Source organism: Sciurus carolinensis, chromosome 8 (assembly GCF_902686445.1).
Source record: "Sciurus carolinensis chromosome 8, mSciCar1.2, whole genome shotgun sequence".
NCBI lineage: Eukaryota > Metazoa > Chordata > Mammalia > Rodentia > Sciuridae > Sciurus > Sciurus carolinensis.
Window position 1 is genome coordinate 97,078,741 of NC_062220.1, and position 25,103 is coordinate 97,103,843.

The 25,103-nt window shown below is 38.2% G+C and overlaps 1 protein-coding gene across 1 annotated transcript in view; it reads right to left on the reverse strand.

Moving 5' to 3' along the window:
* Nucleotides 1-6,579: 6,579 nt before the first annotated feature.
* Nucleotides 6,580-25,103, reverse strand: part of Vps41 (VPS41 subunit of HOPS complex) — a 165,871-nt gene continuing 147,347 nt past the window's right edge. The window contains exons 23-29 of the mRNA XM_047561881.1: nucleotides 24,586-24,640; nucleotides 22,429-22,569; nucleotides 20,724-20,860; nucleotides 12,417-12,516; nucleotides 12,272-12,316; nucleotides 10,697-10,776; nucleotides 6,580-9,698 (exon numbers count right to left, since the gene is read on the reverse strand). Of these exons, the coding sequence (XP_047417837.1) occupies nucleotides 9,618-9,698; nucleotides 10,697-10,776; nucleotides 12,272-12,316; nucleotides 12,417-12,516; nucleotides 20,724-20,860; nucleotides 22,429-22,569; nucleotides 24,586-24,640 (639 nt within the window). The 3' untranslated portion in view covers nucleotides 6,580-9,617. The remainder of the gene's footprint in view (nucleotides 9,699-10,696; nucleotides 10,777-12,271; nucleotides 12,317-12,416; nucleotides 12,517-20,723; nucleotides 20,861-22,428; nucleotides 22,570-24,585; nucleotides 24,641-25,103) is intronic.

The following is a 25,103-nucleotide window of genomic DNA, read 5'->3' on the forward strand; positions in this document are numbered from 1 at the left end:
GTAAGACCCCTTCATCTCAGACTGAAGATCATGAAGCCCTCCACCCTTTCTCCCATTCCAGAAATTGGGAACCAGACAACTGAAACACCAGACAACCATGCCCAGCCATGAGGACTGGATTCCTGTTTGTAATTTTCCTAACCACTGAATTTTTTCCAATAGAATGCCAGCCAAAAAAGGGGAGCCCCCTGTTTTTTACTTCCATGTCAACTAATCAGCTTGTATTACAGAAATGTCAGGATCTTACAGAAATCAGAGCCCGGCTACAGGTGTGCCCCCAGAGGAACTATCAAATCCCCAACTCTTCCTACCACGATGATCTCTCCCCTGAATCAGCTCTACGTCCACACTCAGCAGGAAGTAATTACAGAAGACTGATCTTCATTCATGTACCAAAAAAGATTTTTTATAAAATCAAAAATGGGGGAATGTAATATAAAGCCGATACTCTGCCTCCCAACCACTTGTCAATCTGCGCTCTGCCCGCCTCCTACATTACAGGAATTTCCAGCCTCCCAACCACTTGTCAATCTGCACTGTGCCCACCTCTTACGTTACAGGAATTTCTGGATTATGCTGCCGCCATTTTCCTGCTTCCCACTTTACGTCCTAACATGCTAAATAGCTATTGGTTCATCAGTCAGCTTGCAAGTATTCTCCTTCGTTATTGGTTCCTTCCAGCCTGGGAGATTCCAATATCTGGGAGAAGTGCACACGCCATCTTTCTCTTTTTTCCTTTCTTTTCACCCAGAGTGAACGTGTTAGTTGTCCACATAATAAAGTCTCTTGCATGAGACCTCGTGTCTGTGGTGCATTTTTCTGGGAGCTATTGGCGAGCCTCAACTGAGACAAGCGAGCGGGTGGCAGTTCAGCGGGATCGCACAGCGGTGGCTAGAATCGCCGCAGGTCCCAAGGTGCCTTACACTTATCTCATGGGATTATTATAACAATTAGTGAAACAATAAGTGCAACTGGAAGACAGAAATGAATGTGAAGGAGGATCCTAACTCTGCCTTGAGGGTACATCCTTGAAAACAGAATCCTGGAGGCAGGCAGAATATACCCAGCTCAAGTTGGTACCATGGTCTCTAGGGTTGCTCTTGCTTTTCGCAGTGTATCAGTAAAACACTTATCAGGTCTTGAAAGTGTGACAGACCATTTAGATGTGCCCTAAGGGATGGAGACACACACACACCCTTTGTTAACAGGCCACTGGATCAGACACTAGGATAGTTGTGATATGGTATGCCACACAAATATGCAAGGTGCTAGGTGAGTTCAGAAAGGTGACAGGAAAATACTGATATATTGTGAACCTAGGAAAGCCTGGAAATGGCATCCAGGCAGTCACGTGAAAAATGAGCTCCTTACCATGACTGCTCTATAATCAGAGTCATAAGATATTCTTTCTTTCGTGGTACCTATGAAACTCTTTGGCCCCCTGATTCTTTTTTAAATATATCTTTTTTATAGTTGTTGATGGACCTTTATTTTATCATTTATTTATATGTGGTGCTGAGAATCAAACCCAGTGCCTCATACATGCTAGGCAAGTGCTCTACCACTGAGCCACAACCCCAGTCCTTGACCTCTTGATTCTAAAGTCAATATTTCCTCCTCCGTCACCACCTTCTCTTCTCCCTTCCCCCTTCCCACAGTTGGCAAAGGCATTCCTTATGCTTGGCCCTTGAACAGAGAAGGGGACACTGAATGACAATTAGGTTTCTACGTGGGGGCTGGGGTGGGTAACATTCCTCTCTGTCTTGCCTTCGGTTTCTAGATTTGGATTTGTGTAAATTGGCACTGATGCAGTTAGCTCCACCATTATCCCACTAGTCAGTGAACACATTTGAGTGTCTTTTACATATATTCCTGGGTACTGGAAATAGAATTAATGATAGCCCTGATCTCTGGGACATAACAATAGAGTGGGGTTGAAATGAACAAATTATTCCAGGGGTTCAAAAGTCTTTGGTGAAGTTCAGGTGGTTACGGACTTAACAGGGTAACTAGTCTTATCTGGAAAGGTAAAGAGGGCAACCTGGGAAGCCGTGCGTAAGTTGGAGGATGCATTGGAATTAGCTACAAGGCAGAGGGAGTATCTCCTTTCCTACTTGTCATCACTTCCTCCACCTTTCAAGCCCAGACTCTGTCCCTACTCATGGAGGATAGCAACCCCTGTTCTTCAGCTTAAACTATTCACCACTAAGGAGGAGTATGTGAGAACACAGTTTAAGCTCAAATACTGATGAATTGCCCATCCTTGTGGTAAAACTCCTCCTGACTACCATTGGTTCCTTAGACTCATCAGTTTATTTCTTTGTATTGTGTGTGGTGGGTGACAACCCTCCCAGGAAGTCAATCCTGTCTCCTCAGGTTGAGTGAGGGTCATATATATTGTGAGACAGAGTCCTAGCTTCACCAGGGTCCCAGAGGAAGCCCAGGTAGTATTTCATTATGTTAATCAGCTTTGTGTCACTATAATCAAATACTCAACACCGGCTAACTTATGAAGTAAAGAGACTTATTTTGGCTTATGGTTCTGGAGTCCAAGATTGGGTGGTCACGCTGGTTTAGGCCTCCGTGAGGGTGCTGGAAGGCAATGGCAAGAAGCATGTGGAGCAAATTGTTCACATCACAAACCAGAGCATTAGACTGGGCTCTAATCCTATTCATGGGCATGTGCCCCTCATGACTTAAGACCGCATCTCTTAAAGGTGTCATCATCTACCTATGCACTATGGGAACCAAATCTTTAACACATGGATTTTGGGAGACACTATCCATATTCAAACTATAGCATCCCTCTTCCTTGCAATTCTAATTGGCCAAGCTTAGTTTGAATTGTGTTGTTGTCACTTGCAACCAAGTCCATGTAACTGAATGAATGTTTACTTTTTTGTATAGTACATATTTTCAACCTAAATCTTAGCATAAGCATTTTAACAACAGAAGGCAAAAAGAATCTTAAAAAAAAAAAAAAAAACCTGTTAAAATGAACTTCAAATTAGGGTATCATTATCTGTGTATTTTACTAAGTTCTTTGAGTCCTTCTAGATTTTTGGAATTAGAAATCTATATTCTTGAACGCTTTAATGTTGTTTAAATAAAAAGACAGTTGTGGCTGTATTTCCAATTACACATTTTTGGTGAGGAAGCCTAGGTACCACAGAATCAGAAAAAAAGATAGGTAGTACCTTGAGAATGGATAAAGACAGCATTGGGAAAGATATCCAATGTGTGAGTGGGCTCAAGTGATACCCTGGTCCCTTGGGCAGGAGGTGGGCCTGTTCTCATTGCTGAAACTGACTATTGACAGAATAAGAAATGACTGTGCTGTATTAGTTTGCTAGACCTGCCACAACAATAGCACAAATTGGGTGGCTTAAACAATATAAATGTATATTCTCAGAATTCTGTAGGCTAGAAGTCCAAGATCAAGATATTGACAGATTGGATTCCTTCTGAGACCTCCCTGCTGCCTTTCAGATGGCTGCCTTCTTCCTTAGTCCTCACAGGTCTTTCCTCTGTGTTAATGTATGTCTGCATCCAACCTTCCCCTTCTTGTAAAGGTACCAGTTAGATTAGGGTCCACCCATATGACCTTATTTTACTGTAATTACTTTATTTGAAGGCCCCATAACTAGAGGTAGTCATACTTTGAAGTACTGGAGTTAGGACTTCAACATATGAGTCTTGGGGAGGACACAATTCAGACCATAATACATGTTGGAAACATACCCATTTTTCTTTTTAGAAAAATGATTCATTTTTCTTTCAGAAAAAAATCTTGAGAGTTACTGGCAACTTGGTTAAGAACTAGCATTACTGTAAACTGAAGAATATACATTAATATAGCCACAAAGAAAAGGAAGTTGCAAAGTGATCAGATGGGAGAGACAAGTGGGTCTTACTGAGGAAGATGGAAAAAAGGACACTGTAGTGACAATGAATTAATAAGCTGGCCAAAGATGTGGGTATTCAGACACAACAGATGGGCAGAGGATCTGGGTACAAAATAAGTGTGACAGTGAGTGATTAATTTTGCTGCTTCTGATGAAATATGCTGTTTCTAGATTCAGACATGTTTTGAGTGGAAAGGGCCTTAGAGACCAACTACTCCTTGGGCTGCTCAGAGGTCAGTCTGCAGCAGCCTGACAGATGGTTATCAACCTTGGTTCAAACCAGCCATCTCTTTCTGGAGCTCAGATCCACAGGGGCACACTCATCTCTAAGTGGACATTTCCAAATGTTAGAAAGTTCTCTTATGCTGAACTTACATCTTTCTTGCTATCATTTTCACCAATGAATCTCATGGATTGGATTTTTGAAGCAATGTAAAACCTATCTTCCCTTCACTGTTGTATACAACATAATTTTAAGCTTTGAATTTGTATGTCTCTTGGTTTTTATGACTGTACTATCCAATTCATTCACCTGTTTCTTACATGATATGGTTTCAAATTCTATCCCTTTCCTAGTTACTCCTATTGTGTCAAAATTAGTTCTAAAAATGCCCTATATGCTCTCACATGCAGAATGGAGTATGGTTTTTTTTTTGTTGTTGTTGTTTGGTGGTAGAGATTGAACCCAGGGGCGCTTAACCACTCTTAACCACTGTCACATGCCCAGCCCTTTTTTAAATTTTGCAACAGGGTCTCACTAAATTGCTTAGGATTTTGCTAAGTGGTGGAGACTGGCCTTAAACTTAAAATTTTCCTCCTGAGTGCCTGGGATTACAGGTGTATACCACCATGCCCAGTGTTACTTTTTATAAATAGGCAAAATAGTCTGATAAAATGTGGCATTAGATTTTTTTTTAAGCAGTCACTCATGGCCCATATTTGTGGTCAAGTCACAGCAGTCAGGGTAATAATTATTAAGCACTTGTATTAGTTTTCTAATGCAATGTAACAAATTACCCCGGAACTTAATAAAACAACAAACATTAACTCAGTTTCTGAGAATCGGGTATTTTTAAGTGACTTAAGTTGGTAATTTCACCTTGACTCTATGTACACATAGAGAAACAACATGTATCCCATTTGTATACAATAAAAAAAAAAAGTTGGTAATTTCAGCTCACAGTCTTTTGTGAAGTTGTGGTGAGGACTGCAGGTCCTGATTTTACTGGGATTGGAGGGTCACTTCTAAGATGGCTGACATGGTTATAGGTAGGATATCGGTTCCTCATCAAGTGGACCTCTTCATGACTTGGTTCCAGTGTCTTTTATTACCTATCTTAGGAGTAATGTATGAATTATTCTGCTATATTCAACACTAGTAGAGTTGGGGATCATGGGTACCATTTCAGATGCATTAAGCATTTTCTACATGCTAGTTACCCTTCCCATGCTTGTATTAGCTAAAGCATTTCTATGTATCCTCTGAATGTTCTCCTCCTCCCAAATAGAAGCTACTGTCATCACTTCATTTTACATTTAAGGCAAGTAATGCCTAGAAATGTTAAGTAACTTAAAAGTGTTGCTTAGCAAGTGATAGAGTGGACATAAAACTCTAACTTCAGAGCAAAATGTCCATTTTCTTACCTACAGTCTTTCATTTTTACTAACCTGGTATCCCTATTCCATTTTCATGCAATTTTTTTTTAAAGCATTATTGCAAACTTTTGCATTTTACCTGTTGCATTGTTAAACATTACAGACTCAAGAGTGAAATTACATGGTTTGTCAATTCCTTTTATCTATAGTCATGTTATCTACAAATCTTTCCAGTTGTGCATATGACTTGATGTGAACTAACCATGAAGAAATCAGGATGCAGATATGACACAATTTGAATAAAATCCTGGTGACAAAACGTATGTAGTTTTTGAACTCAAATTATTTTTAAAATTGAAGGTTAAATTTGGAACTCATCACCAAATTTGGTAAATATAGACATGAATGTATAATTTGATGTGGCTGCAGTCCTTTGATATTCCTATACATTTGGCTCAAAGCTTTTGTTCTTATCCTTGTTCTTCAGGAAGACCAATCTGGAGACATTTCTAAAAATTCCATGATTTTTTATACACTTGCCCTTACCGTGGGTTTGAACACCTGCTTCCACTCAAGTCCAGCTCCTGCCTGGTGCTGCTGCTGTTCATTTCTTTCTGCTCTTTAGAGTCTAAGGAGTGGAACATACCTCCTCAGTGTCCTCTAAAAATGACTCGCAGATTAACACTATTTTTAGTGAAGTTCAAAAGGGAGGAATAGGCAGGGAGGTAGAAAATGACTGCAGATAACAACACCAACCAGGGGAGGGCCACACTGACAAACTGTCATTTATGTTACAGAATGCTATATATAAGAACATATCCATCTATGTCTATATAGATATCAATTATCAATTCATTGGAGAACTACTGAGCTTGCTTTCATTCAACATTGTTGTGTCTCTTGACACCCACCGAGGTGGGTGGAGTGACTACATTTTCACAATCCCCAACTGGGTTAGCATAAAGAAAGGCCTGGTGATGGCTAATTATGGGAGACCTCCTTCTGAAGATTCATTTTCTTTCCTGTTACCCTTCCTAATACCACATTGATCCTCATCGCTCCCAGACTTGTACATGCATGAGAAAAGAGAAAGGCACTTTATTTCAGATTTTATAAATTGGCATTCAGTTTAGCAGTTCAGGAATTGGAAGTGAAAGTTACAGTTTAGGAACAAAATTGTTGAGAATTGTAATAGCCTGAGTCTTGATCATAGAAACCAGAACAGACTGATATAGAAATGTCTTCTATACACATAGCTATACACGTAATATTTTTTGTTTAACGCTACTGAGACTGAGCTTCAGAAGAAACTAAGAAATTAGTGTATTTTTATTTACAGTGTTTACTTCACAGGGATGACTTGCCCTGGGTGCAGCCCTCTCTGGTGGAGGTGGTGCACCGGACTCCTGGGCAGCCCAGTTCTGGAGGGTGGCTTGGTTGAGTTGTTTTGCAATCTTCCCTAGAGTTTGTTTCTTTAGCTCCATCAATGCTTCTGTAAGCCAACCAGTACTTTATAATCAGTCACTTTCTGTAACATGAGGAAGTTTTACTTTCTATACAATGACCAAAACAGGTCAAAAGAGTATGTTAAGAAAAAAAAAAAAAAGGTCAAGTATGCAGTGGTTGGTTAAAAGCTCAGGCACCACGAGGGCAAACTGCCTGGATCCCAGCTGCACCACTTACCGCTACTCGATCTGGACAAGCTGCTTAGCCTTCCTCTGCTTTAGTTTCCTCATTGGAGAAACAACAGTGGTAGTCAGAACACTCACCTCACTGGGTCCTGTGATGACTTAGATGAGAGGATGTATGCAAAGTGCTTTTAAATAGCACCTGGCACAGAGTGCTTACTCCATCAGTATTTGCCTTTATATTAAAATAGTTAGCTTAACACTATAAAAATGAACAAATTAACTAACATTTACTGATAACTCAAATTTTCAAGGATGAACACCAACTAGTAGAGAATTCTTCTGGTTAAAAGCAAAAGCAAAATAAAGGCTATCAACAAAATAAACTTTGAACTGGGCTGTTGTCCCTTCTTTAAGGAGAAGATGCACACCTTGCAACAGTGTTTTTCATCAAGGTTTGCTTCTGCACAAACCTGGAAACTCACAGTGTAGCAGAAATAATACTAGAGACGGTTTTAAATTGGGATAATCATGCATGAAAAAAGGTAATTTGACTAGCATTTTGATTATTTTGCTATATTTAAATGATTAAAAATAAGGTTTGGATGTCCTTTAGTATAACCATCAGGCATGATTTTTTCAAAAGGAAAGTGATTCTAAGGAGGGAGAGTTAGTGTTCTTTATTAACAATAAATTCTATTTTGTTCAGGAATTTTCTAATGTTTTAGTTATTTCTGAAGTGGGGAATGAACACTTCATTATTTTCCTCTTAAATCAGTTATTTAAAATGAACAATGTTAAATAATTATCTCCTTTTCTGTAGCTACGATTTTCTTTATGTTCACATAGGACTGACTAGTATAATTTACCCCAGAAGCAAAATGATTTATTGAAATCAACAAATCCTGTTGATGGTTTTTTTTATAGAACTTTGCTGGAATGAGCCCACTGAAATTATAAGAAGGGACTAATAAAAATTTAACAAGCTAAATCCTTACATTAAATCAGTAATTTGAAAACAATAAATTGGGCTTTAAGGTTTATTTTGTAAAGGATGGGTTTCTCTGGTAAAAACAAACACTGGAAACTCATAATGTAGCAGAAAGAATGCTAGTTTTGGAATAAGGTAATACTAAGAAGGCTGAGAGGTACATTCAAAAACAACAAACTTCTAAATATTGATGACTAATAAATAAATCTATTGTCTGCTAGAGGATTTTAACTCCAGCATGAAGAAGTGCTCTGTGTTTTCTGATCCTGGCCTAAGATTTCATGAAGGGATGGGGGGCCCTGTCTGAGGTCAGGCAGTCTCCTGCAACCTTTCCAACAAGTGCGTTCTGGTTTTCTCCTGTAACCCAGGGTAAGGTCTCCGCCGGGGGATGCCAGGAGAAGCGAGGGAGACACTGCTCATAGTAATGATCTGGTGAAGTATGGATGTCCGCAGGTGATCTTTATTCACTAGTTCCATCTTCCCACCAAAGAGATGGAAGCAGATGTATCCACATAACTAGACAATAACTATAAGACACAGAGACAAGTTTGAATTCCCTCCACTATATTCTTTGTTCTTGGAGGAGCCTCCATGGAAGGCTTTGAAAAGGAACATCATAATTATGCCCATCCTCTGGTATTAAGCCATCCCATTTCTTCTGAGAATCCCTCCCTGGTTTGACAGGGTCACTCCTTTCTTCTCTACTAGCAAAACCTAACCACAATCCCTCAGATACTAAGATGTTGAACCTCTCTTCCTCACCACGGTGTTTGACTTGCCGACTGCAGTTCAACCCAGTAAAAGTTTGAGTCTTTCACAATGAGAAGTACTAACATTTATTCAGTCAACAAATGCTGAGTGCCTGAAAGGGCCAGATACTCTACTGGTTGTCAGAACACACAGAACAAGTGATAAGTAAACACAGAGCTGCAGGACATCAGTCTATTAATGTTATTCCCATATATCACTGAATGAATGACAGTTTGCACAATGTTTCATTAAATGCCTATTAGGACAATAACTACAGATGATGACATAAAAAAGCCAAGCCCAGAATGCAGGAACTGTTGCCAGCAAAGCATGTGGAAACAAGGTCCAAGTTGTGAGTAGGAGCTTGCTGGATAATCACAGTTGGCGATGTTCTCTGACAGCTGGGACAATTCTCAGTAGTCCACTTTATGGTTGAACAGTGTTACTAACTTATAAAAAATTCATGTCTACCTCTGAGACTTATGTTTCCACTGTTAAATAATGAGCCAAACAAATGATGAACTAATGACTATGAACCCAAATATTTCAAGGCATGGGAAAAGCCACAAGTTCTTTATCAACTGCAAAGAAAAATCTCTAGAAGACAGGCATGGATGAAGAAACTGTCTGAGCATAATATACATATGAATAAATCTCATATCAGCACTGGTGCTAACAAACACTTATACGGTTACAAGAACAGTCTTAAAAAGAGCAGTGAGGAAGAGACTGATGAGCAGAGCTGTGCTATTTTTTCATCTCCAAAATTGCACTTCCTGGTCCCCGGTTCTTTGCACTGCAGATGTTGCAGTATTGTGCAGGAGAATTCTGAAAATGTAATTAAAAAGCAGATTTTTAAAAAAATCTTCTCTAGACTTTCATCTTCAAAAATATTATAGAAGTATTAGTAGGGGATAGAGAGGAAGAGATGAAATGTCATTCCTTTCTCTGGATATTATTTCTGGTTTACACAGGATTCACCCTGTTACCCCACAGAAGAATGTGGGGTCTAACATGGCGTGGGGACACAATGGTGATACTAAAGGATAATGGCATCACAGTACACAGCTCATTTTGAGAAAGTCCGAGGGGAAACTTGATGGTTTTCGACTGCTCAGCAGTCATGGATTTTACCTGAATGCATGAACTAGGTATGCTTTCATAATGTTTGCTGTAACCTCCTACATATTTCAACATTTGAAAAATAGATAATTTTTATGTGATATAAAACTACAGTTGTCCCCTAGTATCTGAGACTCTGGTTCTAGGATCCCTTTCAGACACCAAAACCCACACACATGCTCAAGCCCCTCATGTAAAATGGCACAGTACTTACATATGACCTTCGCATGTGCTCCATATACTTTTAATCATGTCTAGATTACTTATAATATCTAATATAATGTAAATGCTATATAAATAGTTGTTTCAGAGGTTGGGTTATGGCTTAGTGGTAAAGCGCTTGCCTAGAACATGTGAGGCACTGGGATTATCCTTAGCACCACATAAAAATAAATAAATAAAATAAAGATAATGTGTCCATCTACAACTAAAAAAATATTTTTTAAAAAGTTGTTCCAGTGTATTGTTCAAGGAATAATGACCAAAAACCCCACACACCTTCAGCACAGGTGCAATCCCCCCAACCCCAAATATTTCTGATCTGTGGTTGGTTGAATCCATGAATGCAGAACCCCTGAAAATAGGGCTGACTGTGTATGATGATTTTTAAAAACCTACAGAGCTGTCAGGATGACAGGTTGTAGTTTTGAGCATATCCCTGGATGCCACCAATATCTCTTTAGTGTTGTCAAGCTGCCACTCACCATGCTAGGTACAGGTAGACACTCCTTGTGGAACATGTGCCGGCAGTGGAAGACCACCACACTGAAGGGCTTCGCTGCATCTGGGGCAGAAGAAAGAACTCAGTGCAACAAACAGACCAGGACATTGTTAAACCAAGCCTGACAGAAAGTCCACCTATAGTTTAATTTTTCAGCAACAGGCTACCCTCTGGAGGATGGCTTATTGACAAAAAGTATTCCCAAGGGGTGGTGTGCCCCAGTGCAAAACATGCATTATAACTGTGCTGCTAGGTGAGTCAGGTATTACTTGCTTGGTTTCTGTGTCAGCCACAAAACTATAAATGGGGCAATATCACAACAAATACAGGAATATTTATTTTAAAAACTAGAATCAGTACCTTTAAGTGCCTGTGTGTGCCCAAACCCACCTCTCAACCCAACACATGCATAATCTTTGTATACCACATGCTGAAGTCAAACTTGTGGTTTTATTAAAATGCTTTCCTAGTTGACCTGTGGCCAAGATTCCTCCCCAATGTCAGAGGCAGACCTGGGTTGAAACCCCTGGCTGTGACCTGGGTTTTACTGCATCCCTGTTTAGGCACATCCCCTCTCCTGTTCCTGCTTGGCCATCTTGTTTCTGGTAAGATTTAGAGCCCTTAGCAGATGAAGCCGGGAACTGAACTGCACATTGGGGTGCTGATGCTGCTTTCTGTCGAAATGCTGCCTAAAACACTATCAAAGTTCACTTCTTCCCCAGAGCCCATTACAGGTTTTAGCAGAAGCATTTAAAAATCAAACCTGCTTCCTCTAGAAAAGAATCCTAAGTGGACTGACTTCTTATGCTACTGCTTTGTCAGATAATCCCTTAATGCTAAGTAAAGTGAGGTCAACTAGGTCTTTAGGACATCTCCACTAAGTATTTTTTAGAATCCTGACAACCATGCTCTAATTTCTACCTTCAAATGATGTGAATCCCTCTTCTCAAGTCATAATGATCCTTAAGTGAGAGGCTTCTTATTATACATGAAAATATATAATATATACATAAGTATACACACACCAAGAAAAGAAAATAAACAAAAGCTTGTATCATCTTTTAAAGAGTCCGTTCCAATTAGATATTAAGTTTCCACTGAAATGTGAGATAACCTGGGTGCCTAGAACTATACATCAGAGATAGAACTTAAGTAAAAACTACCTATAAATTGTTGGAGTAGATTCATGGTTCTTTCATCTTGGAATTTAAAATGTGGATTTTTATTTGGTCTTGTTTAACTCTAGAACAGTGGTTCTCAAAAAAATAGCCCCTCAATCAGTAGCACTGATATTACTTGGGAGAACTGTTCTAGTCCCTGGGCTGGCACTGTGGGCTCTCCCCAGGCTGCCAGCTGATGCTGATATACCCTAGAGCTCAGGATCCTCAGCTGTGCGGATGGCAACACTAAGTAGGAATGTGGGCTGATACGCTTCCCTAAACCTGATTATTCTGAGTCATATAATTTTATAATAAGTAATTACCCAACTTCAACATTTTAATTCCATCTATCATTAATACTCATTTGGGAAATTTGTCTTCCCTCCCAACCATCTTACCAGTGGGAAGGATGGGGGAAAGGCACGATTCACAGATATTCTCTTCTGAAAGAAAACACACACACTTTGGATTATGCTCTTTCTCCCTGCTCAGTTTCTGAAAGCAGGGCATATGGTTCCATATGATTACTTCAACTTTACCCACCATCAACCAGAACACCTTTCATCTGAGTTCGGTGCATTTTCTTCAGTAAGGACAAGGAGTCAGCTACGAGAATCTTCTTGCAGCCTTCACGAAGAAGAATCTAATGCACACATTTAAAAAGAAAAACCATCTTAAATAGACTCAAATGTTGTGTGCATGGTGGTGGTGGGGTATGTGTGGAATGTCTTATTAGGGTTCAGAAAATTCATGCACCTAAAATATTCCAAAGAGGTACTTATGCATTCTCCTGCCCTTAGTACCCTCTTCCCTCCAAACCACTGCCAGATGGAGCTCTGTGGCTGTGACCCATGATTCAATCATTACTGGCTACATGCCCCCCTCCCCAAGGTCTCACTAACTTGCTCAAGTTGGCCTCAAACTTGTGATCCTCCTGACTCAGCCTCCAAAGTGGTTGAGATTACTACAGGATGTACACCTCCAACCCCTGGCTCCTGTAGCACTTTTGTAATCAATTACACTTTCACAGTCTGGCAAAGAAGGCCCTGTAGAACCAATCCTAATATTTTCTTACAAGGCTTCCTCATACACATTCTCTTTGGCACTCTGGGCCCTACATGATTTGCTCCTTCCCAAAATGGGACGGGAAACCTGTTATTCCAAAATTGTATATTTACTTCATAAATCTATGCACTCAAAGGTGTATTGGGCTTCTATCACATACAAGGCACTGGATGTGAATAATATGCCGAACAGAAGCAGGTGACTTTACATGGTTATGGGTCCCAGTAAATACTTTGACCTTCTTCATCTTGATGTTAACATCAACTCTAAACCTAGATGGGCACTTTGCTTCCTACAGGTTTAAATTCATGCCACTGGGGAAAGGAAACAAGGAAGTGGCCTTCTGCAGCCCACGGCAGTCATCTACAGTAGCTGGTGCATCCCTAAAAATCACCAAGAATGCTAGCTTTGGGTGAATCCAGTCAAAGGCTGTTCACCCTAATTTATGAAGGCAAACATTCAGGAAAACAACTGATGTCTAGATTACACTGCTACATGTCTAGATTACTAATACTAATGAGAAAGAGATTACATTTTAGTATTATGTTAATTGGAAATTGCTTATGAAATTTTCTTTAAAATTTCACTACAAATGGAGTTTTAAATTCAATTAAAAAATTCAAAATTTTAAGACATCATTAAAGCATACAGAAAGAAAAAGACACCAAGAATAAATATTGATGTCAGAAAACTTAAAGAAAATCGATAAGCAAACATACAAAGCTGCTCAGCCTCTGTCACAAAAACAAAAAAACTTCAGAAAAAGTGTCAGTCACAACATCTTCGGAGAAATGTTTCAAAAAGAATTGGCTCCAACCCTCAGGGGGTGTTCAAGGCCTACTGTATAAATAATTCAGGCGAAAGGACGAGCCAGCAGTCTAGACAGAGGCCACTGGGTCTGCAATCTAAAAAGAAAACAGCAAAAACTGCAAAATACGAAGGAACCATCTCCTCAGCAGGATTACATTTTGTAAATAGGTATACTCCCCGTCTGCCCGCGAAAGGTATTTTCTAGGAAAAATTTCAGTATTTGGAGGAAAACAGTCCAAAAAAGGAAAAGTATAAAAATACAGCTTATTATGTTACTTTCTCCTTCACCTGATCAAAATCCAAGGTTCCAAGACTGAGAAATATAGAAAATTTTGTTTCTTTGACAAGTAAGGCATTTATATATATATATATATACATATATATAGAATATAGTCGTTTACTCTATAACATCTGTAATAAATTGAAGGCAATGAAAGATGGTTAAGTGGTAGACTGTATAAGATTATACGGCGCAGTATTATTCAAGCACTGTTTTCCATTTTTTGACACATGACAAGGGATTATGGTGACTATGCATTCCCAGCAGCAACTGTATCAGTGATTCATGAAACTGAATTCAACTGATACTGGTGATACCGATTCAACCCCTGGAAGTTTGCATGCAATTCCCATGCATGTCTTTATTACGAAGTCCTTGCTAGTGGAGAGTCAGATGCTGCAGCAGCTGGCTTAAGGTCATCTTCACACCTTTCTGACCTTCACACAGCTGAGTTCTGACTGCTTCTGTCTTTTAGGGTCCTCTTACCCTATCTTCTCATTGCGGGCCATCACCTTCTACCTATCTCCTTCTATCCTTGCAAGTGTGGTGTTCTTCACATATTTAGGGCACATGCAAGCTCTCCTATTGTCAAGTTTTCAATGACCAGAATGATACTGAATCACTGCTATTCTTTGTCTGAGAACTATAGGGCTCCCATTACTTTGGGCTAATTTTCTTTAAAAAATATGAATATAATTTTAAGGATCATGTCCCTTTTCTTACCCAGGTAGTTCCTGTTTTCCAAAGCATGCTGACTGGTCTTTCGAAGTTGAAGTCATTTTTAACCAGCAAAATCTTCCTTGCCTGCTCCCTCCTGTTTTCCCATAATTTCTTAGGGATTTTGTGTTGGATAGCTTCTGATGTCACTTTCAGAAATTAAAATCAGTTTGAAACACTTTGTGATCTATGAAACGTCTCCATCTGGTCCATAAACAGCACCTTTACTAACCTTTGCTTTGTAATCCTTATCGCTTGTAAGAATTTCACCAAAGATAAACGACTGTCTTTTCTTTTCTCAACTTTGTAATAACATTGTTTTCATTTAAAAAAAAATTACTAACATTTCTTATAAAGTATAATATATTTCAGAGATTGATTTTCCTTATGGGACTTTAATGTTTTTTCAAGATTATCCAAATCTTTGGGTGGACTTCTTCCTACATCCTTCTTGACCACTCCTGGTTCTCTCCATAGTTCTAAATTTTTCTGAATTCTGTATTTTATCAACATGACCTTTACTCTTTGCCCTCTGTAACTTTCAAGACAATCAACTATAGGTTCTATATGCAATTTGTTACTTGTATACTCTGCCTACTGTAAATTTAAATAGAAATATATTTCTAAGACAGTTGTTGAAAATTGGCATGAGATCTTAAGATGCACCCTATCTTTTCCTCCTGGTTTCTCTTCAGTTCATCATCAATAACAATCCAATCAAAAGTAGAATACCAGATTCAGAGACATTTGATAAAGGAATGAAAGAACAATAAATGAAGTTATTATGGCTCATAAGAATCAGCTGCCATGGGAAAAATGTCATCCCCAAAATAGCTGAGTTTCTGTAATCTTTATTTTTTGGTACCAGGGATTGAACCCAGGGTGCTGAACTACTGAGCCACATCCCTACACCTTTCTTAATTTTTTTGAGGTAGGGTTTCACTACATTGCTTAGGGCCTAAGTTGCTAGGTCAGTTAACTGGCTTTCAACTTGTGATCCTCCTGCCTTCAGCCTCCTGAGTCACTGGGATTACAGGCGTGCATCACCCCACCAGAATCTTTATTTTAAAAGTCTCTGGACATTGATTTTTTTTTTTTTTTAAAGCAGCTTGGCTATTTATTAGTTAGTAGAAAAGTAACTGTACAGATATGAGGTGCAAGAATGGAGATGGGGCAGACAGGGCCCCAATATCTGAGGCTGTACCCCCGTGCCAGAGAGCTCCAGTCTAGAGCCTGAAGTTGGTCCCTGAGTGTGTGCATATGTGCATGTGAGCTATGTGTTTGCTAAGTGCTGCCCCTGTGATTTTTTACTGAAATTGCCTTGTTCATACTGCAATACTTATCACCAGAATTGCAAATGACAGTGAGTTACTTGGCTTTCAAGTCCCAGTATGATGGAGAGTTCAACTGAGAAACTTTCTCCCTCCTTTCCAGTTCATCCTTTAGGCCACAATGCCATGGGACTTGAATTCTACTTGAAAAAGCTTTGCTTTTGGTTGGCATTATTATAAAAAATGACGAATGGCAGATATGAGATGGGAAATATAGATTCTCAGGTCTCACACTGAGTTCAAAAATAATCTTAAATTGTTAAATTTACAACAGCACCAAGTATGCATGAAGAAAATTGATTAAAGACTCCAGTTGGTTGTCAAAGGCCTTCTGTGTCATCCTGATGTGGCGAAGCTAAAAATCTGAGAAGAGAAAAATCCATTTTGTCTTAAAAGTTTATTTCAGGAATTTAAAGTTTAAAAACTTAGAAAAAAAGTTCTATACTATGAGTGAAAAACCCATGTGGGCCCCCCTAAAGGCACATGAGAAGAAACTCACTATTTTCTCCTAATTCAAAGAGATTTCAAGTATAGAGATGTGGGAAATAAGAAATATAAGGGTTGAAGTCAATATAAGTACAGGAAAATAATTCTGGTAGGTATGGAGATGTCTGGAGTCAGTCTGGTTAGGGAAACAGAGGCCCAGCAACGTGTAATGACTTACTTAGAATCAGGCCCTGGTTTGTGAAGGCTGACTCACAGCAGGGACTCAGGACTTAGCAAATGCTGGTTTCTCCACATCAGCTCCCTCTTCAGTACTAGTTAAAACAGGTTTGCTACCACCATCACCCTGCTACTCCTGTACCCATAATGAAAAGCTAAGGATGGACTGCAATTGGTAGATGGTTGGCTGTAAGAGCTAATATTGGATGAAAGGTAGGAGATACAGTCAAAGGATCTGGGTTCAAACCCAGTTGGTCACCTTCCCAGACTGACAAGTAATTTGCACTTTTTGACACTTGGTATTCTACTCTGTGAAATGGAGATGACAGCTCACACACGACTGCTGTGAAGATGAAATGTTTGTGAAATAAGACTGTCAAAAGAAATGTGTTATTAAACAAAGATGCCAAAATTGTTAAGGTAAAAAATGTCTCCAACAATAGAAAAGAATATAAATGCTAAATTTAAAAAATGCTTAATTTATAAATAAAAATGTTCAAAAATAGAAAATGTAAACATAAAAATCATTTATACCCTATAGTTTTAGAAATGATTTGTGTCAAGATGAATGCTATTTGTTCTTGAAATCAAGTCTAGAAACGTTTTAAGTTTATAAAATACAATACAGACTACTTTCTTCTTACTGACTTCATGAACTTTTAAAAATTAAGTTCAACAGTCAGGCATGGCGGTGCACATCTGTAATTCAAATGACTTGGGAGGCTGAGGCAGGAGGATCATAAGTTCAAGACCAACTTCAGGCAATTTAGTGAGACCCTGTCCAAGATACAACATAAAAAGAACTGGGGATATAGCTCAATAGCAAAGTGCTCCTGGGTTCAATCTCCAGTATCAAAATGAATGAATAAATAAATAAATAAATAAATGGGGTAATTACACTTACAAAGTAGTAGGAGGATGCTATAAATTAAAAGAAATTAAATTGATGATGTAGTTTCATTAACTCTGTCATAGGTATCTAACTTGCCTAATGATGCCAAACTTAGGTTGAAGAAAGCTGTTATATTTTAGAAAATACCAAACTTTAAAATTAGAAGAGTCATTCAAGTTTTTTGCCCATAACTTTCTATACCCTCTTTCCAAAGAACAACTAGCTAATGGAATGATCTCCCAAGGCATTTTCAGTGCCCAAATGAGTTTTAAAATGCTGCATACTTGATTGTAAATGTCCCCTTAGAGATTCCCACTGTATATTAGCAAAAGCAGGTGCAGAGAAGCTCTGCGACAGCATTTCTCTAACATGTGACCCTGGATCTCCATGTTTACTAAATGGCTTTTAATACCCACTGTGGTTGTTACTGTCCCTACATCACATCCAGAAGGTCCTAGATTCTTGGAAATTCATAGACATGCAAAATTTTTCTCCAATTTTAGGGATTAACAGCGTTGCCAACTTTTTATTTTGCTAAGTGAGAACATGTGAAAATCAACTATAGTTTTATGCAACATAAAAAAACAAGAATAAATAGAATCAAAAAACATGTATGTGAAACCATTCTGGAAAGTGCAAAAGGCTCTATAGAGATGCTAAGTTATTTTTACAATGATCCCTAGCAGGTTGGCTAGAAAAGGAAAATAAATAAATGGCTACTAAAGAAAAAGAGCAGCCTTTTCCCATAGGAAAAAATCCTAAATCCTTTCTTTATCCATGAGTAGGAAGTATTCTCTGGAATTCTCTGAAAAACCTCTTCAGTAGACCCTTATCTTTCTGTACCCTCCAATAAGACCTCTGAGCTCCCACGAAGAGAAAAGGTGTGACACTTTCCACAGGCTTTGCCACCTTCCCTCCTGTGGGTCCATTCCTCTCCTGTTGAGAGTTCATTCTTCTCTTGTTGAGAAGCTACTCTGGAGAATTTTAGGCAACAACAGCTCTTTGGACCCACTGGCTAAACAACTTTGAGCCTCAAACACATTACCCCAACTGCATACTTACACAGCTTAAGGAAAAGCTCTCAGAATATCTTAAAATATAATTAAGAGGATAAAATATTGATTTAGCAGATGTTTTAGGAATTCATTTTGCATCTAGTAATAATTATTTCCAGTTAATTCACAATTATGCAAATTTGTTCATAAAAAACGAATGAGCAGTGACACTACAGTGGTGTCCATGAGCTTGGTTCTCTGGAATAAGACTCTAGGTTAGAGGGGTTTATCAGGTGGTCTTGCAGGCACTGTGGAAACTGAGAAAAGTGAAGGACACATTATTCATCCCAGAGGCTAATAAGCTTTATGCACTACAGTTGAAGGATCTGTACTCTTGGGTACAGTTGTTCAAAGATGATTGCATACTTCTTAGTAAATTTGGACCTGGAACTTTGAGCACATCCTAGAATATCAGCAGGAGTTTATAAGGATTGGCAAAGTGCAGACCACTGTCAAACCTCACTCCAGAGGTTTATAAGGCTGGACACTGAACGTACTTTTAACCAAGCCCAAATCCAAGCCTTGGTGCTAATGACTGCCCTGCCTGAATTACTATTCTACAGTCACAGGGCACCGCACACAATGGGAGCTCCTTGTAGTCTCTCTCCTTGCCTGTGAACCCATCCCCATGTTCTATTTCCTTCTGCCCTTTGTTTCCTCTCCCAATTATCATTCCCTTGGGTCATCTGCAAACCTCCAAATCCCACTGGAAATAAAGACATTCATATTGGTCAGTATTTTGCAGAACAGGTCCTCCATCTCTTCGGCTTAACACCAATTTCTCTCCCACTAGTCCCATTCCTCACAGAGCTCTCCTGAGTGAAGGTTCCCGATCTCTCACATCCCCAGCTATAAGTAAAATGTCTCCTTTTAAAGGTGTGTCAACTTGTCATCACAGTTGCCTGTGGACCACGCGGGTAACATCCTAGTTCAGATAGGATGCTGAGGCCTGACTGATAGCACCCTTGCCCCCCCCCCCCCCCATCACTCCTCAACATCCATTTGGATGATTCAGTCAAGGCTATGGTCTCTCAGTTTCTTGACTAATTCTACTTCAATGATCTTTACCTTCACCCCATTTTTGGAAATTGTAATATTCATGGTATCAATACTCCCCAGCTGTAACTTCTGTCCCTCTAGCTTTGCCATTCCTTTATATCTCTCATATCCATTCTCTGTGACACTGAATTTCCTTCAACTTTTTCTATTCACCTAGTTTCCCACCTAAGGTTGTCAATACTCGTCACTCTTTCTAGTGATTACTGTCCAACAAATTCTCATCATAGTGTTCCTCTTACAACAACCTTAACTTCTGGCTTTATTTGCAAATTCCAGGAATTATCCATTATAACAAAAACTCATTTTAAATGAATTCAAGAATACAGTGTGAATTTTTATGGTAATGTGTTTTAAATAGTTTTTAATGCTATGGAAGCTACCAATGTTCTTAAAAACAGCAAGTACTCAAGTCCCTGTAAGAAAAACATCAGGATACTTTGTAATTAGCATATTCATTATATATATGAAAATAATGGGTTTCACTTTTCTTATTACAAATTCTGAATTAACAGGGATAATAAAATTGTGCTATTCTAGCAAACAGACAAAGGTTAAATCCTGTATTTCAACCATTTTGGGCAATGGATTACTGAATGGTTTCAACGAAAATCATTCAACTACTGAAAAGTATATCTTTTTATTTCCCCAAAATGGACACAATATTTATTCTCCCTAATGATGTTTGGGTGGCCAGAGATCTCATAGGAATTTAACTACTCTCACACCTTTCAGGCAATATTTACCACACAAATGTAAAAATGCCTTCTCAATGTGAAGAGAAAATATGAGTATGGCTGAAGAATCAAATGGTTTCCTGAAGGGGTGATGTTTTCAGTTCATCTATTTGAACAGTTTTCTAAGTATCTGGGCCTAAATCAAGTGTCAATATAAAATTAACCTTTTTAATATCTAACATAAACTTTAGAAATGTTTATCTTGAAGCAAGCCACTAATTCAAGTCAAAAAAAGGATATTTACTTGCAAATTGTAGTCTTGCAATATTTTAACCAAGGAGTCTCTCAGATTGGGAATCTCCATTCCTTCCTTAATACGGTGAATCAGAAGAATTGGGTCAACATGTGTGCCGATGTTGTTCAACAAGCCAGTAATAAATGCTGCAGAATACCACATAAAACAATTAACATATAAGTTATGTTATAATGCATTTTATTCACACATAATAAAACTTTAAACCAAAAGTAACTAAAAAATGTTTCCTTCAAAGTTAAAGCCACTTGAATTTTTTTATGCCATTTGCAGGAAAATGGATGGAACTTGAGAACATTATGTTAAACAAAACAAACCAAACTCAAAGTCGAGGGTCATTGTTTTTATCTCATATGTAGAAGCCAGAGAGAAAAAAGGGATAAGAAAGGTATGGGGGAATCTCATGAAAAATCAAAGGGAAATCAGAAGAGTACAGGAAAGGGAATTGGGGAAGACTGGAGGGGAGAGAAGTGGGAAATACTAGGGAATGACATTGGCCAAATTGTTATATTATGCATATACACATAAATAACAACAAATTCCACCATTAGGTACAATTATAATGCACTAATAACAAATACGGAAAAAAATCTGAATTTCTCAACTCTCAAGAACCAGTTTTCCTTTAAAGTTTAAACTTTTAAGAACTAACTTCTCTGAAGACATAAAAGAAAAATTAAATGAGAACAATTTTAAAACAGTTGAACAAATGATCACCTATGTTCAGACCTTTATTTGTATCTTCAAAATACAGTCTGTACTGGCAAAAGGATGCAACTAATATTTTTGAGAACTTCCTGTGCTCAGCTATTATATAATATTCCTCAGTATGCTGCAAGGTGGACTGTTATGCGTCTCTATTTTACAGATAAGGGAAATAGGATGCTGAATTTACCTAGATCACAAAGTTAGCAAGTATTGAGCCCAAATAAAAAATACAGGCCAGACCCAAGTTCATGATGTGGTCTATAATATTCACTTGGGCTCCTAAGGTCCTTAAACTACTACTTTATCAGGTTCAATTAGATTCCTTGTATTTTCATGAAAGAAAGTCGTCAGAGTCAATTTCAGATTATGGTATGGGACTATAAAGCCTTCTTTACCAATCCCCATCAAAAAAAAAAAAAAAAAAAAAAAAGATTTTAAACCGCATCCTAGTTTCTGAATCATTTCTATGTCTTCAAAAGAGGACTTGGGTTACTGTTAGGTGACTGCTTTTGTTTATTTCTTTTCAAAATGGGAGGAGAACCAATGCAAATGATCAAGCTGAGGGCCAACAAATATAAACTCCTGGTGCTGCACTGATAAAATGGGGTAGAAGAGATACTGAATACAACCATGCAAACATCCAGATACAGTCAGCATCAAGCAACAGTTACTATAAAGAGACTGGCAAGTGCTATATACTTTCATAATAAATGCCCCTTATATACAAACTAAAACCAAATTCCAACCCAGAAATATGCCCCATGGAGACACAGTTAAAAAAGCTGTAAACCACTTGTTCTGTGTCCCACTTGGGTGATGCAAAGTGATGAGGCTCCAGCCTTTTCTGCATAGGGTTCTTGGGAATCCTTACAACAGGTCTGCTTTTATTGTAGACCTTGTCATATTTTTAACTCAATGTATTCTGAGATAATTCTTACTAATAAATAACTAGAAAGCAGTTATAATCAAAGATGACGTCTCTGCTTACGTGGTTTGTCAATGGAATACAAAATTAGATCTTCCCAGAGTTCTCCATCATCTTGTTCCTTGGCAAATTCGATTGCTTTATCAACATCATGCAGTTCCTCCATAATCATCTTCAGGGCGCTTCGGCTATTACCCATCCTGCCTAGAGGGGCAAGGAAGTGAGACTTCATTTATTTTAAAGAAACACAGCCTATTTCCTAATTTGTTTATACAATTTGAAAACTAAGACAAAAGCATATTTTCTTATGTGACACTAGCATTTACTATATGTAACATAGTAAATATCTTTAATTTATTAAGTGTTTGCTTTGTGCAGAGTACTCATTTAAGTGCTTGCATAAATTACATCATTTAGTCATCACTATACTATTATGAGGGGTGTTCTACTAATGTTCCTATTTTGGAGACAAAGAAGAAGAAATGTTAGTCACTTGCCAAGACTATAGAGCTTAGTAGCTATATAGTACAGGTGGAATGTGAGCTCAGGGATGCCAGATTCTGCCTGTTTTTTGACAGACCTGTACTTCTACTCAATGTTAATACCTTCATATTTAGATACAATTTAGACATTGAGAGACCTTGGAAATCATTCTGCCTCTTTAAGGTGGTTCTGCATTTTGCTCACTGGATGAAACTGACTCAATTATCAGTGGGTGATTTCATTTCTTTCTTTTCCAAGTTCAGGGAAAAGCTGTTCAATAACCTTCATGAGAGAAAAGTATTTATCAACTATGCTAATATTAGCTAATTATCTTTATAAACTTTGTTCATTGATCTATTGGCATTTCAATGCCTTTACCAATTTCTATGAGTTTTTACTACAGCTTATGTCAAAAGACTTAATCAGCAGAGGGTGAGGAAAGACACTTCCTTGGCTTTTCCCCCTGGTGTTATGTTTTGCATGTGAGGTGTCTCCCAAAAGCTCAGGTGTGAATTATGTAAAAACATTCAGAGGTTTAATTATTGGGTTCTGAAAGCCTTAACCCACTCAGTGAATTAATACCCTAGTAGGGATTAACTGAGTGGTAACTGAAGGCAGATCATTGGGGGCATGCCTTTGGGGCATATATATTATATCTGGCGAGTGGAGTTTCATCATCATGTGAGTCACTTCCCATGGCCACATTCTTCCACCATGATGTTCCACCTCACCTCAAGGCCTGATGAATGGCACCTGCTGTTCATGGACTGAGACCTCTGAAACCATGAGTCCTCAAACTTTTCCTCCTCTACAGTTGTTCTTGTCAGGTCTTTTTGTCGCAGAAGTGAAAAAGCTCACTAAAACAATGAGTTACTTGAGGTTGTGATGACAACCCCAAATACACAACTTAAGTAACAAAATATAACCATAAAAACACTTCTACTAAGAAAAGTAGGTCCCATAATTAGATAATTCCATGAAGCTGCAAATGCATAAAAGGAAACAAAAGATCTGGATCATTTTTCAACAAAAACCAGAGGAACCAATAGTAGTGAGTGTTGTGTGAGAGAAAGATGTGAAGTGGAACAACACTAGTAGGGTGGGAGGGAAGTAATGTTGGAGAAAGAGCTCACATGAACTCTGTTGTAAGTCACCAATTCCTGCATAGAGTTTACCTGTGAACCTTTTAGTTATACCTGCATTGCCCTAATGCATTCTGGAGGAACATGAATAGAGGAGAAGTTCTGTGTCTTGGTGTGCAGGGCACAAGAGCTATGACACTTGTAGAGGTGGGAACCTGAAGAACAGGGACAAATGACAGATCTACAGTCTGTTAAAAAGTTCTCCTTTCACTCTAAAACTCCATATTCAATTGCATTTCCTCTAATTATTTAGGACATGGGTTTTGAAAATGAAGATTTTTTTTTTTTACCATTTTAACAGTAATAGGAAAAACTGTCAACCTATCTAAAATTTTAATCTATGTTGTGGTGTGACAGTTTTGCTTGTTTTATTGTTTCTTGTTTATTATACATTGCTAGTATTCTTTCAATAGCTTTTTTTCCCCTAACTTCTTTCTATTGTACCATAACATTTTTTTTCATATGTCAAATTCTTCTACAAAAGAGGCCTGAGTGTCTGTTATTTTGTTCTACTATGTCCATTCATATACAATTTACATCAAGTTGTCACTCCATTTCTTTGCTTATGAGATCAAAATGAACAAAAGCTACTTACTCAGAAGATACACTGTCTCTTCTACAAAGTTTCTCTGCTGACAAATCTCAAGAGCCTTCAATTAAAGTAGAGTAAAAATGTCACTATGGACTACCAGACAAAAATAAATATTAATAGTCACTTAAACTTATAAACTTGAAAGAATTTTTCCACTACTTTTCTTTAGTAACAAAATAAACAAAACACAAATCTCCCAGGGTCTTGCTGGCAGCAGCACTCATTTGCCTCTTGGAGTTATTGAATACTACACAATTTCACTGACAAAATATCTGAAGTTTTCTATGAGCAAACGCAGAAAGCATGATGCTGAAAGAAAAAGACTATTCCTAGTAAGCTTTTCCTATGCTACTTTAGGTTTCTGTTTTTTTAATTTTTAAAAATTTTTACAGACTGCATTTTGATTCATTGTATACAAATGGGGTAACATTTCTTTTCTGTGGTTGTGAAGGATGGTTTCTTTAAGCACTGCTTCCCATCAAATCTATAAATCATTTTTTTTACTTGTTTCCTGTCTTTAG